At 39.0% G+C, this 15,328-nt stretch overlaps 1 protein-coding gene across 2 annotated transcripts; it reads right to left on the bottom strand.

Moving 5' to 3' along the window:
* Window positions 1-197: 197 nt before the first annotated feature.
* Window positions 198-15,310, bottom strand: LOC5510921 (nucleoporin 88). 2 transcript variants are annotated; one of them, XM_032380133.2, is made up of 16 exons: window positions 15,046-15,309; window positions 12,847-13,016; window positions 12,600-12,725; window positions 11,630-11,917; window positions 10,634-10,820; window positions 8,875-9,055; window positions 7,480-7,578; window positions 7,071-7,152; window positions 6,443-6,547; window positions 3,887-3,964; window positions 3,602-3,697; window positions 3,072-3,197; window positions 2,311-2,457; window positions 1,494-1,620; window positions 1,099-1,220; window positions 198-533 (listed from the first exon to the last, which is right to left on the bottom strand). In XM_032380133.2, exons 1-16 carry the CDS (start codon window positions 15,262-15,264, stop codon window positions 467-469), a joined length of 2,220 nt encoding a protein of 739 aa, XP_032236024.2. In that variant the 5' UTR covers window positions 15,265-15,309; the 3' UTR covers window positions 198-466. The 2 variants fall into 2 exon arrangements, with proteins under 2 accessions (XP_032236024.2, XP_032236025.2); XM_032380134.2 differs by lacking the exons at window positions 198-533; window positions 1,099-1,220 and having other exon boundaries at window positions 1,566-2,165; window positions 15,046-15,310.
* Between the last annotated feature and the right edge of the window lie 18 nt (window positions 15,311-15,328).

The following is a 15,328-nucleotide window of genomic DNA, read 5'->3' as shown; positions in this document are numbered from 1 at the left end:
GGTACGTGCCTGTGACAAAGTAGGATTTGTAGACCAATGAGAAACAAAAAAAAAAAAAGAAGGCCAAATTTATTTGCGAAAACAAAAGTTAAACAAAGTTTAAAATTAAATTATCCCAGTCATGATAGACTACTAAAATAAATATAAACTCTATGTTAAAAATCTAAAAGGCTTCACAGATGAGAAAGCAGACTTGATAGCTGGTTTGTATGCTTTATTAATTAATCTGATCTGTACAAAATTGTTGACTCTACACAACTATTTTAAATACGGTTTCACTCCAGAATCCGTTTGGTAGCAGGCTCGTAGCTGTGGATAAGCGTAGATTTTACGCCTTTTTACTAGATAAGAACGGCTGCATTTCCCTCTAAGCAAATCACAGTGCAACTTGAAATAGGTGGGCATCTATCGTGCCTCAATGAGAAACGACCTTGGATTTTTTTTTACAAATTATCTCGTGTAACCGTTAGCAGTTATCTACCATAAGCTGTAGGCCTTTGACTTGGTTGACAAGTGCCACGATCTCCTCGCTCCTATAACAAAAAAAAAAAACCCACTGGAAGCATGATTAAACGGATGACTTCATAAAACCATGAGCCTATCATTATTAACTAGGTTGGCGAATAGTGCGAGAAGTTGAAGTGTACTGCCTTCACGCTCCAAATAAACAGGAATAATCACCAAGGTTACTCTACTGTTTGCTGCTTATGGCGAGAGATCGAGGTGAGTCGGCTACAAAACAGTACCGATCCTCTACTCGGTCCCCTCTCTTACCTCTTATGTCGGACCCCCCTATCCCTATTGTCAGTAAGGAAGTATGACTTACTTATTCTGCAGGTCCAAATACCCCCTCCACTACAACTTATGCCGAACTCCCCTCCCATCCGCTACCATCAGTGAGGAAGTAGGACTTACTCATTCTGCAGGTCCAAATGACCCCTCCCCTACAACTTATGCTGAACTCCCCTTCCCATCCCCTATTATCAGTGTGGAAGTACGACTTACTCATTCTGCAGGTCCAAATGACCCCTCCCCTACGACTTATCTCGAACCCCCCCTTCCCCGATCCCCTATCGTTAGTGTGGAAGTACTACTTACTCATTCTGTAAGATGCTCCTGATGTTCCTCTGTTGTGAAGTGTTTATGACGGGCGAGCGAGGGGAGGAATTGGAGCGGCTACTGAGTCGACGCCTGGCTTGGTACTCGCGCTTGGCTTTGATCTGACAAGTGATAACAGCAGAATTAGACTAATATGTTTATCGAAAGTCGGAAGCATAGTCTTATAATTCACAATACAATGCAAATATGTTGCACAATATGTTGTGTATGGGAATGATGAAAGTGAAGAGTGAAAAATTTCAAAGCCAAGACGGGACCCTAAGATGGATGAATGAACAAACGGACTGACGGACAGATAAACGGACGGATATACCGATTGACAGACAGAGACAGAGACTGACTGAGATGAGTGGGTAGAGGGTCGGACAGGTTACCTTGTTGAGAGTGTCTTGAAGGAAGACCATCTGTATTTTGTACGACTCGAGTTCATCCTTCATCTCCTTCTCGGCGTCTGACAGCACCGGGATGTACGTCTGAACAAGCTCACGGACACGGTCAATCCTATCACGCAACGACACGAGCACAGTCAATCCTATCACGCAACGACACGAGCACAGTCAATCCTATCGCGCAACGACACGGTCAATCCTATCACGCAACGACACGAGCACAGTCAATCCTATCACGCAACGACACGAGCGCGGTCAATCCTATCACGCAACGACACGAGCACAGTCAATCCTATCACGCAAGACACGAGCACAGTCAATCCTATCACGCAACGACACGAGCGCAGTCAATCCTATCGCGCAACGACACGAGCGCAGTCAATCCTATCGCGCAACGACACGGTCAATCCTATCACGCAACGACACGAGCACAGTCAATCCTATCACGCAACGACACGAGCGCGGTCAATCCTATCACGCAACGACACGAGCACAGTCAATCCTATCACGCAACGACACGAGCACAGTCAATCCTATCACGCAACGACACGAGCGCAGTCAATCCTATCACGCAACGACATAAACACGGTCAATCATATCACGCAACGACACTAACACGGTCAATCATATCACGCAACGTCATAAACACGGTCAATCCTATCACACAACGACACGAGCACAATCAATCCTATCATGCAACGACACGAGCACAGTCAATCCTATTTGACAACACGGACACGGTTGGATCATTCAACGGTAAAGACACGTTAGGATCACGTCGTAACAGACAGGATTTCCTGACCTTTGCTGCAGTTCCTCTTCCTTGGTGGATACTTCATAGAGTCGTTCAGCTAGAGCTTCGGTGGTTTCCCTCATGTGGTTCCCTTTCTCACGCAGTGACCCCAGATCCTGCAGTTGCTTGACTCGCTGGTCCTCAAGGATGGAGACACTAAAAATAAACTTGTCAGGCAGGTAGCTAAGGAAAGGCACATGGGTCCTAGTGAAAACCAGCCAATCATATCCCCATTTTACGCTCCTGCACAATAGCGAGTCACACAAAGCATCCATTTCCATCGGCTAATTCAAGCGAGTAACAGAGATATCATCAAGCAAATATCGTCAATAAAGTATCAATATAGATAATAACAATATAGATAATTTGTGGATGGTCATTTTAAATTTTCTAGCAAACATACCGTAGTATTTTACATGCAAACAACACTTTTGTGGATAATTTCCTCACCGTTTGCCTATTTCTTCTGTGGATAATTTCCTTACCGTTTGCCTATTTCTTTTGTGGATAATTTCCTTACCGTTTGCCTATTTCTTTTGTGGATAATTACCTCACTATTTGCTTATTTCTTCTGTGGATAATTTCCCCACCGTTTGCCTATTTCTTCTGTGGATAATTTCCTTACCGTTTGCCTATTTCTTCTGTGGATAATTTCCTCACTATTTGCACATTTCTTCTGTGGATAATTTCCTCATCGTTTGCCTATTTGTTCTGTGGATACTGTAATTTCCTTATCCTTTGCCTATTTCTTCTGTGGATACTTTTCTTACCGTTTCACTATTTCTTCTCGAGCTCGAGTCTGTTTTTGTATGTATTCCTCTCTCAGGTTTTGTTGGGCTTCTGTCAGAATCTCTAAGAAGTCTTTTTGTGATAAAGGCGCTGAGGACTTGTCCGCTCTGTGTTTGACAACATAGAACATGTTCTCTAGTTTAAATTATGAAAATTATACATAAAATGGAACTGATTCAGTCTTCAAGATTCGCCGGTTGAATGTTATTTGAAATTTTCTCATTGCTACCATGATGCAACGCAGGCAACAGAAAGGAACAACTCACTAAAGATGGATGTACAGCCACGTATAAGAACCTACATTACAGGCCGAAATTTGTAATTTTAAGCACCCTTTTTATAAGAACCTTATCAATCTGATTGGGAAGAAAAATTTCTTATTTGAAACAGCTTTTTAAAGCTATAGATTTTATGAACTGGAACCCTTATTTCACGATATCATTGATAGAAAGTGATATAAATTCCGAACAACAAACGGTTTGGACTGTTGCCACGTTAGATGTTTTTGTACCTGAGTAATGGTGCAGAAGATTGTCTCTCCAAGATACGCTGAATGTGGGCAAAAAATGAGCCGGTGTAGAGGTGCCGCATAGGGGAGAGTTTCCTCCTAACACAAAGAACAACAAACCTTATAACGATTCCGATAAAAATAATAGCAACAACATCAACAACAAACATTTATAACAACAACAACAACAACAATAATAATCATAAATGTGAAATTTTCACATATACTGTGAATATAAACATAAACAGGGTTTTTGTACAATAACAACAGAATCCTTTAAATTCTTACCCATCCAATTCATCATTATCATCATCATCTTCTTCACTCGCTTCGTTACCTGCTCTGGATGGTATTATATTTGGGATACTGAAATACAAGAGCAAAAGGCATAACAATCTTATTCCAACCAATTTTTGTATAGGAGGCCTTAAAATCCTATATTTTATACATAAATCTTATATACCTGTAAATAAAATCCCAAGCAACCAGTATTTTTCAATTGGCAATATTTTGGACAAAGCAAAGCCCACTGTGCTGCTGTAACTCCACAACCAAGTGGTTCTTCCATCAATAGATCCCTAGTGTTCACATTTAGGATACTGATCTTAGAGAACGCTCATTAATCAGCAGTGATAATTACTCCATCAATGTTTTCCTATTGTTCCTATATTCACTACAGATCTTACAGCACACTCCATATCTAAGTGATGATTATTCCATCAATGTTTTCCTATTGTTCCTATTCGCAATACAGATCTTACAGCCCAATCCATACTGTATCTACATGATAATTATTCCATCAATGATTTCCTATTGTTCATACTTATGATACAGATCTTACAGCACAATCCATATCTATGTGATAATTACTCCATCACAGATCTTACAGCACAATCCATATCTATGTGATGATTACTACATCAATGATTTCCTATTGTTCATACTTACGATACAGATCTTGCAGCACACTCCATATCTATGTGATGATTACATCAATGATTTCCTACTGTTCATACTTACGATACAGATCTTACAGCACAATCCATATCTATGTGATAATTACTCCATCACAGATCTTACAGCACAATCCATATCTATGTGATGATTACTACATCAATGATTTCCTATTGTTCATACTTACGATACAGATCTTGCAGCACAATCCATATCTATGTGATAATTACTACATCAATGATTTCCTATTGTTCCTACTTATGATACAGATGTTACAGCACAATCCATATCTATGTGATAATTACTCCGTCAATGATTTCCTACTGTTCATACTTACGATACAGATCTTGCAGCACACTCCATATCTATGTGATGATTATTACATCAATGATTTCCTATTGTTCATACTTACGATACAGATCTTGCAGCACACTCCATATCTGCAGTGATAAATATGAGTGACTTCTACCTACCCCTCCCCTAGTGTTTACATTTAGGATACTGATCTTAGAGAACGCTCAATAATCTGCAGTGATAATTGCTCCATCAATGATTTCCTATTGTTCATACTTACGATACAGATCTTGCAGCACACTCCATATCTATGTGACAATTACTCCATCAATGATTTCCTATTGTTCATACTTACGATACAGATCTTGCAGCACACTCCATATCTATGTGAAAATTACTCCGTCAATGATTTCCTACTGTTCATACTTACGATACAGATCTTGCAGCACACTCCATATCTATGTGATAATTACTCCGTCAATGATTTCCTACTGTTCATACTTAAGATACAGATCTTGCAGCACACTCCATATCTATGTGATGATTACTCCATCAATGATTTCCTATTGTTCATACTTATGATACAGATCTTACAGCACAATCCATATCTATGTGATGATTACTACATCAATGATTTCCTATTGTTCATACTTACGATACAGATCTTGCAGCACAATCCATATATGTGATGATTACTACATCAATGATTTCCTATTGTTCATACTTACGATACAGATCTTGCAGCACACTCCATATCTATGTGATAATTACTACATCAATGATTTCCTATTGTTCATACTTACGATACAGATCTTGCAGCACACTCCATATCTATGTGATGATTACTACATCAACGATTTCCTATTGTTCATACTTACGATACAGATCTTGCAGCACAATCCATATCTATGTGATAATTACTACATCAATGATTTCCTACTGTTCATACTTACGATACAGATCTTGCAGCACACTCCATATCTATGTGATGATTATTACATCAATGATTTCCTATTGTTCATACTTACGATACAGATCTTGCAGCACACTCCATATCTATGTGATAATTACTACATCAATGATTTCCTATTGTTCATACTTATGATACAGATCTTGCAGCACACTCCATATCTATGTGATGATTACTACATCTATGATTTCCTATTGTTCATACTTACGATACAGATCTTGCAGCACACTCCATATCTATGTGATGATTACTACATCAATGATTTCCTATTGTCCATACTTACGATACAGATCTTGCAGCACACTCCATATCTATGTGATAATTACTACATCAATGATTTCCTATTGTTCATACTTAGGAAACAGATCTTGCAGCACACTCCATATCTATGTGATGATTACTACATCAATGATTCCCTACTGTTCATACTTACGATTCAGATCTTACAGCACAATCCATATCTATGTGATAATTACTCCATCACAGATCTTACAGCAGAATCCATATCTATGTGATGATTACATCAATGATTTCCTATTGTTCATACTTACGATTCAGATCTTACAGCACACTCCATATCTATGTGATAATTATTCCATCAATGATTCCCTATTGTTCATACTTACGATACAGATCTTGCAGCACACTCCATATCTGCAGTGATACATATGAGTGCGTGGCCTAAGAGGGGGTCACTAATGGTGCACAGACCATTCACAGGCAACGGGGCACTGAAATAATAAACAACACAGCCTTTAATCAAACTTTTGCATTGGGTTAGAATTAAGAAGGATCATTTTAATGGCAGCAAGCTCTGTGTTGTTCAACATAGAGAGATGGGTCCTTTCTTGTATTATATCGTTATCACCTTTATCCTAAGCAGATGTGTACTGATAATTGACCATCCTAAAATACACCAAATAATTATCGGTTATCACCTTTTTAAAGCAAAGGTGCACCGAGAATTGATCACTCCAAAATATACCTGACGGTAAACACCCTTTAAGCCTACGACACACGAGGTGATTTTGTATGCTTGTGTGAGTGAATTGAATCAGCAGGGAATATGTTTGCCGGTTTTGGAAGAATCAGACAACTAGAAATTGGCGAATTGACCATCAACAAACCACACAGACAGACCTAGCGATTTTCAGCAAGCGATTAAGATTCACTCGTACGAGTGTACAAAATTTCCTAGTCTATTGTAGGCTTTATCAGCTACAAGCTGATAACTGACCACACCACAAAATATACCTGTCAACAGCAGGGGTAGTGCAAACCATGTAACTGACAACAGCCTCATCCTCAATGTCAAAGACAGTGTTTCCAGCAGTGCCTGCAAGATGCAAAAGGTTTAAGACCACCACGAGCTTGTATTTCAAATACTACTAGTAAAAAGATTTGTTGAGACGAGATTTGTCAAGTGCCTGTCATCTTTTTAAGGGCAAATAGTTATACTCTACCCACATACAGTGTAAAACAAATCAGCTTCTGACAACTTGGATTTCATAGAGTTAAAAAAAATTAAAAGAACAAATAACTCCATTGGCAGATCCCAACTCTTTAAAAAGAAAAAGAAAAATGAACATAAAAAAAGGAAAAAAGAATGATCATAAAAAAGATAGCCAACTCATCCACCCTCTGAATCCGTCCATGTACTCACCTTCGTTGACGTATTTTTGTAATTTGCTTAGCCATGACAGTGTAACAGTGTGAACACCAGAGAGATGGGAGCAGTGATACTGAGACAATGACCCTGGATCTGTATTTAAAAAGTCACTTTAGTACACAATAACATAATGGAATGTCTTTAAGGGGAGGGGCAGGTAGAAGTCTTTAGTTCATTTGGACAATACAGTAGCTAGCTAAAGCTGCATAGTCACCAGTTTACCGGTCGATTATGTAACAATCTCCAATGATTTGTAACGGAAAACAAGAATTTTTTTTTACAAAATTGTGAAAGCAGTATGTCTATTGGAGGTTTCTTTGAAGATGTGATTGATAATTTAGAGCAGATGGCCTGTTAAATAGCACAGATTCTAATAGATTCTATTGTCTTTTAAGGAATAGGTTTCCTATGGACCTTCAGAAGTAAACTGGTGATAATGCAGCTTTAATATGCTGGTTTTGTACAGAGAACCTGTATTTCCACTCACAGTTTTGATAGCCATAGCTACTGGATACACCTACAGTACTTCAAATAAGGTTGCATACATACAAGTTAGAATCCTGGTCTCTAAGAGCCATTGCAAATGTTTAAGGGTGTTGGGACATTTCTCGTTACTTGGCAATTCGGTTGTTAGGCGTGCAAGCGATCATCCAGGAAATTCACTTTCAGGCGGGAAAATCAATTGGAAAACAATTTATGCGAGCTCGACATCCTTAAAGGCAAATACACAAGAAAACTAAAACCTCACAAAGCTGGGTTTGTTCATATTTTTAATAGAAAATTCATTTGAACTTGGAGCAGTCAACTTCCAAAAATTGTGTACCAAAATGTTTTTCATACAGTAGTCTAAATACAGCTTTAGGATATACTGTAGCTTTGGATATTATGTTGGAATTAAGTCAATATTGTTTGCACGGCTGTTAACAGATTCCAATAACAATTTTTGAATGGAAACACAACAAACGACTAATGACATCTATGCTTCTAAAAAGACACCAAAGCCAAAGCAACAGGCTTTGAAGGCTGCTTGATATTCCGTTACAGCGCAACCAGTAAAACCGTGAACACCTAAAATATGTGTGGAATGTTTATTGTCTTCTTACGAATCAGACAGAAGAATTCAGACACTGAGACTTGTTCAGACATGTTTCTAGTTGACATTTTGAATATCTCGAGAGTGATTTGTAGGAACAAACATTCCATACATATTTCCAGTGTTCATATCGGTTTTCATATCGTGCTATAAAACCTGTCTTAATTATTTACTTTATAACCATAAAGCATTCAGAGTGCAACCTTACTTGAAATAGGTGTATGGTACAGTTATTGTAGTATTTCATACAGTATTCAATAATCACTTTTTGACAACATGAAGGAATCATAACACACCTTTGTACAGTTTCACAGGGCATGAGTTCACACATTCTGTGGAATCGTTTTCACCACTGACAGAAGAGACCCCATCATCAGACCTCCCTGCCACAGAACGCTGTAATTCGATACACTCATGCACATAAAGGGTGAGCTCGGAGGAGGTTGTAGTAGTCGCACCCTTGTCACTCCACCGATCCTGTTAACAGGATAACAACATCAATAAGTGAGTTTGAGAACAGACCAATGAATGATGTTTTCCTTTGGCAATGAAATTAACAAACAAATGTGCATAAAACATAAATAGTCTTTGTATAAAAAATGCTCAAGTCATCAGTCTTAAAGAAGGACCTGCGTTATAAAAAGCGCGTGCCCGTAGGCAAAATGGCCTTAGTTGTCAGTAGACCTCCAAGCTGTGCGTAGCCTCTAACATTAACGCAACTATTATTTTCGGTTCTCTATCTCAAAATAAATGAAAAAAAAAGACTCTGTATTATCAAAGGATAATAATCATCAGTCCCAAATAACATCAAAATATGACCTAAGGATGTTTAAAAATACTAAAAATAGCCAGTAAAATGAATTGGAAGTTGGTAAAACAGAGCCATTTTATCTATCTAAAAAAATATCAATTACTTCTGTGCGCGGTTAGTCTGGTAAATAAAGTAATGTCATCTGCGGTTTTCCATGAAAATAATGAAAAAGGTATGATAAGAATATGCCGTGCTTTTTAGTGAATTATTTACAACTTTTGAATCAACTAGATCCACAAATAGAGCAACAAAATGTCATACAAGACAATAAATCAACTCATCATCAAGTATGACTTACTCTTTGCCTTTTTAATCTTCTTTTCCTTCCCATTCAAGCTGAATATCAATTGCACAGGTCTTGGAGAAGTCAATAAAGCGCCATTTGCTTTCCCGCATTTTAGCTTATCAGCAACCCTTTTCTTCATCACCATGCGAAGATAAGTTCATATCAAATTTCGGATTTTAACAGTTTCTTCCTACAGTTTCTTGATTCAGTGGACTTTGATGGATTCCATAAAAGTTTTGTGTTCAATTCACTCATGGCAAAACCCAACGAACGACTCTAAAATCCAACTCTGCAATATCTATTCTTTACAATTTTGACACAAGGGCTGCTGTTGTTGTTTACCAGAGTACTTCGTCAAAAGATGAATTCACTTTGCTGGTTTTTCGCCTCAAAATAAGTGGGAAGAAAACAAAAAAGACAAGCTAGAAAGTAAGAGCAAGTCTTCGTTCAGCAAAGTTTGAGTTTAAAACTCTCAACTGCGCAGAAATCGTGCGCATTGTTTAGGTCAAGGTGACTGGGGCATTGTCAAAAACTTACAAAGACACCAGCATTTTTTTCGCACGCAAAAATTCAAAATAAATTTATTTATATTATAGGCATGTTTCTTTTTTCACCACAGTGAGATCGGGGATGGTTTGTAGGAGGTGTGTAGGGTATTCAATTTATTATGTTTCTATTATTTCTTCGAAAATTTTCAGTGTTTATGACACATGGGAAAGAAAAGTGGTAGAGCTGCTCATGGGAATGGCCTTTTATACCGCAGGTGCAGCCCCTGCGCGCCCCCGCACAACAAGGGTATTTTATACCGCAGGTCCATCTTTAAAGTACATTGGGTGGGGTTGAGTTTATAAGCAATCAATATGCTGGGATGATTTTAGCTGACACAATCCAACAATTAATCCGAGATATAGTTTTATATAGTATTGGTGTTTATATAGTTATAGTCCCCTATAGTTACCTCATCATCTGCTGAGTCATCGTCGTTAGATTCCAGTACAATACAGTTATACACACGACCATTTGCAGTCGCCATAGCAACCACAGGTGGCATGGAGTGTAGACAGACCAGGGCGCAAGCATCAAGACCATAATTATCATCGGCAGCAGGGTGCATTGTCAGGGGGCCAGCCATGTCCAATAGACCTCTAGCCATAAAAGCAAAATATACAGTATTTATAGTATATGTGCGTATATAGACCTCTAACAGTAAAAGCAAAATATACAGTATTTATAGTATATGCATGTATATAGACCTCTAACAGTAAAAGCAAAATATACAGTATTTAAGTATATGCACATATATAGACTTCTAACAGTAAAAGCAAAATATACAGTATTTATAGTATATGCATGTATATAGACCTCTAACAGTAAAAGCAAAATATACAGTATTTATATTATATGCACGTACATAGACCTCTAACAGTAAAAGCAAAATAAACAGTATTTATAGTATATGCACGTATATAGACCTCTAACAGTAAAAGCAAAATATACAGTATTTATAGTATATGCACGTATATAGACCTCTAACAGTAAAAGCAAAATAAACAGTATTTATAGTATATGCACGTATATGCATTGTAAGGTGACCAGCCATGTCTAATAGAACTCTAGAATGTAAAGGAAAAACATACTCTCATAGTATATAAATATACATAAACATACCCGACATTTACATAGATCACTTTGTATACAGTAACAAAAAGGCCAGGTAAGTGCAGTTGCCAGAGTGTCATAGCAGTACCTATTTCTCTCACTCACCGCTGGTTTCTGGTTCTCACATGAGTTAGTTGATGCTTGCCTTTGCTCCCACTGTTTTTTTTGGGTTTCCTCCTCACACAAAAACTAAATAACCTGGATTTAAACTGTGTTCCATGGCCAGATAAGTCATGCTGTATGGGGACTGCACCTTCCCATGTCTCTGACAGTTAGTACAGATCACTAAACCTACCCTTTTTTCCCAAGCTGGAAGGTCAAATAATAGACATCAGCATTCTCTCGCAGGACAAACACAGGATGGATGGTTTCATCTTGGCCGCTCCTGCTTGCCAGAAGGCTCTTCTGGGCTGGGATAGTCACTGGTGGAGCAAAGTCAAAAGCTACGGATGTCTCACCAAATGCTATTGCGAATGCTGAAGCTGAACTCATTGTGCTTCTATTGTAGTTCTCTTCAGTAGACAGGGGATCTGCTAGGTTGATGATCTGTTCTGGAGTATCTGGTTTAAGGATGTTGTAAATTCTGTGGATGACGAATAGCAAAGAATATTTAGAAAGTGTAGAGCACATTAAATAATGTTGATCAACCACTCCTTGATTATGTATTTGCAAGAAAAAAAAATCCAATATTGAAGTCTGCTATATTTGACTAAAAGTATCTTGGCTATTCCCTTGGCTAACAATCCACAGATGATGTCATGTGATTTTGACGTATCATGAACAAAGTCAAGTTGCATGAAATGCAGAGAGAGAGAGAGAGAGAGAGAGAGAGAGAGAGAGAGAGAGAGAGAGAGAGAGAGAGAGAGAGAGAGAGAGAGAGAGAGAGAGAGAGAGAGAGATCTTATTATTCTATACAACAACAAACATGAATTTAATATGCTAGCATTTCAATACCCTTTTACACATTACTCAACCCTGTAGTGTGAACTGTCCTTGGTAAATGGTACAGTACTACAAGCTTACATTCCCAGTGGTTCGTTTATAGCCACAAAAAGAGGTTAATAAAAGTTACAAGAGATGGGATCTCCGTCTTTTCATACACAATCCCCACAATAATGCAAAAACCCCCCTCAATATGACCCTTGATTGAGCTCACACCTCCTTGAGTAATAAAGCCTACTGTGGCGCCCTGTACTCTTACAGAATATTAGGCAAAGGTGCAGCAACAAGGTGCCCATCTAATGTCATGGCCAGTCGTACCATACCTTAGTCTATTGTCTGATGTAAGTACAACAAGGTGTCCATCTACTGGACTTTCAGGATGCCAGCTTGCTTGAAGGACCATGGCTTTGTGGTGGGTGGAGAAAAATCGCTCATCCACTAGAATAGTTCTAGAAACATATCCAAGAAAGGTACTGTCTAAAGCTTAAAACACAATCACCAAGTCAGTAAATTTTATGTTGTGTCATGTTCAAGGGAATTTCTTTTTTTAGATATTATTACTTTACTCACCTGCAGTTTACTGTGTCAGATCCCCCTTCATACTCAGCAAATCTCCCCCATCTCTGAGGGACTTCTAGGACAGTAATCCCCCTTTCACCAATCAAAGCCAGGTATTTCCCAGTGATGCTGAACTGAAGACTGCTGACATTGAACACTGGTGCTGTAGTGCAGAGAAGGGTCTGAAAATGTCATAGAAATGTCTCATTTATCAATTCTAACTACAGAATGTTGAGTCCATAGACCTTTGTGGTCCCCAACTTTAGACCTTTGGGCCGGGCTCAGTCGCTCGCCCCCTCCCCCCCTATGATCCGCCCCTCCCCCCCTATGATCCGCCCCTCCCCCCCTATGATCAGCCCCTGTTGGTGGGCATGAGGAGATGACCAAGATTGGAGAGCTCCAGGGTTCAAAATAGCAGCCGGCTGTCGGCGATAGCCAGCTCTTTTTTTTCTGTATTTCCCTTCTCATATTTTGAGTATGCAGGCTTTTTTCCCCACCAAAATCCACAAAGACGGCAAAATCTAGAGATTAAAAAGAAATTTGAGCCCTAAGCTCTGCACCACAAGTGTAATGAATAAAGCTTCAGAACTTTAAGACAAGAGAGCATACAAAAGGCACGGACCTGTACAGGACCCGAAATGATCCCAGGACCCGAAATGATCCCCAAAAGTACCCCAACTGATCCCGGGACCCGAAACGATACCGAGGAGTCCCCGAAATCAACCCCACGGAAATGCGGTAATGGACAAAGGGAAAGCAGAAGAAGCACTTCCAATTCTTAAAGCATAATTTAGGGTTGACAGCCAATCTATTTCTAAATAACATGACTTAAAAAACTTAAATTCCAATACAATACTTCTATTTATTACATTGCCCCGGCGGTAAACCCATAAACAGAGTCCAAAACAAATACACAACTTTTAATTGCTACTGAAAGGAGTACAACATAAACATAGCACAGTCAAAGCACAGCCTTGCTCAGAACAACCAAACTTTTGACCTTCGAAACATTTGCAGTTCCAACACATGACTCTGACACTATAAATCTCGTCTCCGGTAAACATCACCCTAAAAATCTATATTCATTTGACAACCAAACGTGTTTTTCACCACGAAATCCATGTTCACACGAGCGAATATTTACCGACAGCCAGTTTGGCCGAGAAGATGGAATTACAAAAGCACACTGAGTAATGCACTCGAACAACCCTTTTACTACCGTTGCAAAATATTAAGAGATGTGGCTTTTGTTGAAAGCAATATGTGAGTTTTGAATTTCCTTATGTAGTAGTGCGTACACCACTGCATGATTTCTCTCTATCTCTCTTTATGATAGGTCTTTCATTCACCGAACACAAACAAACATTTTCCTACGGGAAAGCAGAGGCATGTCTAATCTTTGGAGACATTCGTTTATGGCTTGTTATGTATGAATTATTTATTCACGCCTGGTTCTTCAAATTACCATCACGGGAATTTTTATTTGACCCCAATTGTTGACTCAACCAAGCTGTCGAAAGCTGTATTTCCCGCGCAGTCGTATATAAAAATCTTAATACTATGGTTTTAGTTAATTCAAATTTCTGGATAGTGACAAAAATGACGCTTAAATGTTTCATATGGTTTTAAAACTGAAAGCCAATCCTTCCACATTCCTTTTGTTTGTCCATTACTGCAATTCCTTGGGGTTCATTTCGGGGACTCTTGGGGATCGTTTCGGGTACCGGGATCAGTTGGGGTACTTTTGGGGATCATTTCGGGTCCTGGGATCGTTTCGGGTCCTGGGATTATTTCGGGTCCTGTACAGACCTGGTCCAAGTTGTCATTCCTGCTAAACCTGTTATAATATTAGTTTGTTTACTACCCTCCCCCCCTTAGGAGCCCATCGTATCGCGGGCTCACGCGTTGTTGTTGAACAGTCTCATGGAGTTTTGCATCGAGTTTGTGTCAGAGAATTAAGAGATTAAATGTGTTGAATTGGCCGACAACCGTCTTATAACACTAAACCTAATCAAGTACTTAGCTCCATAACAATAAGCAAAAATTAAAAATATATCACAGTAAGTCTAGGCAGGGAAAAATAATTTGTGATTAAAGCGATTCCGATTTTCAAAAGCGATAACAATTTTGTACAATACTGTACATGTTAGATCATTTTTTTATTAATGCTCATAAGCTCCAAATGCAAAAACTACGCACTCATTGTTTTACCTGAAACTTCGTGGCGCGTTCATTTTCAAACTTTAAATTCTTCAAGTTTGCAGTAAGCACGTGACTCCTGGATGGCGACCAGACAAAGATCTCGCCATCTCTCTCCACGACAACATTTCTGGATATACTAGCCTCAGCTCTCTTGCCTCTGCTTCTCGATAATTCCTTGAATAGAGGGTGCTCAGGCAGATTTACCAACCACTGAAGTTTATCCGCCATTTTCACTTTTGGAACATGGCGATCGCTGGCCGCGGGGGACTGGGGAGATAGGTCAGCTGAGTAT

This window comes from Nematostella vectensis, chromosome 4, assembly GCF_932526225.1.
Source record: "Nematostella vectensis chromosome 4, jaNemVect1.1, whole genome shotgun sequence".
NCBI lineage: Eukaryota > Metazoa > Cnidaria > Anthozoa > Actiniaria > Edwardsiidae > Nematostella > Nematostella vectensis.
This window is presented reverse-complemented; position numbering and strand designations above follow the sequence as displayed.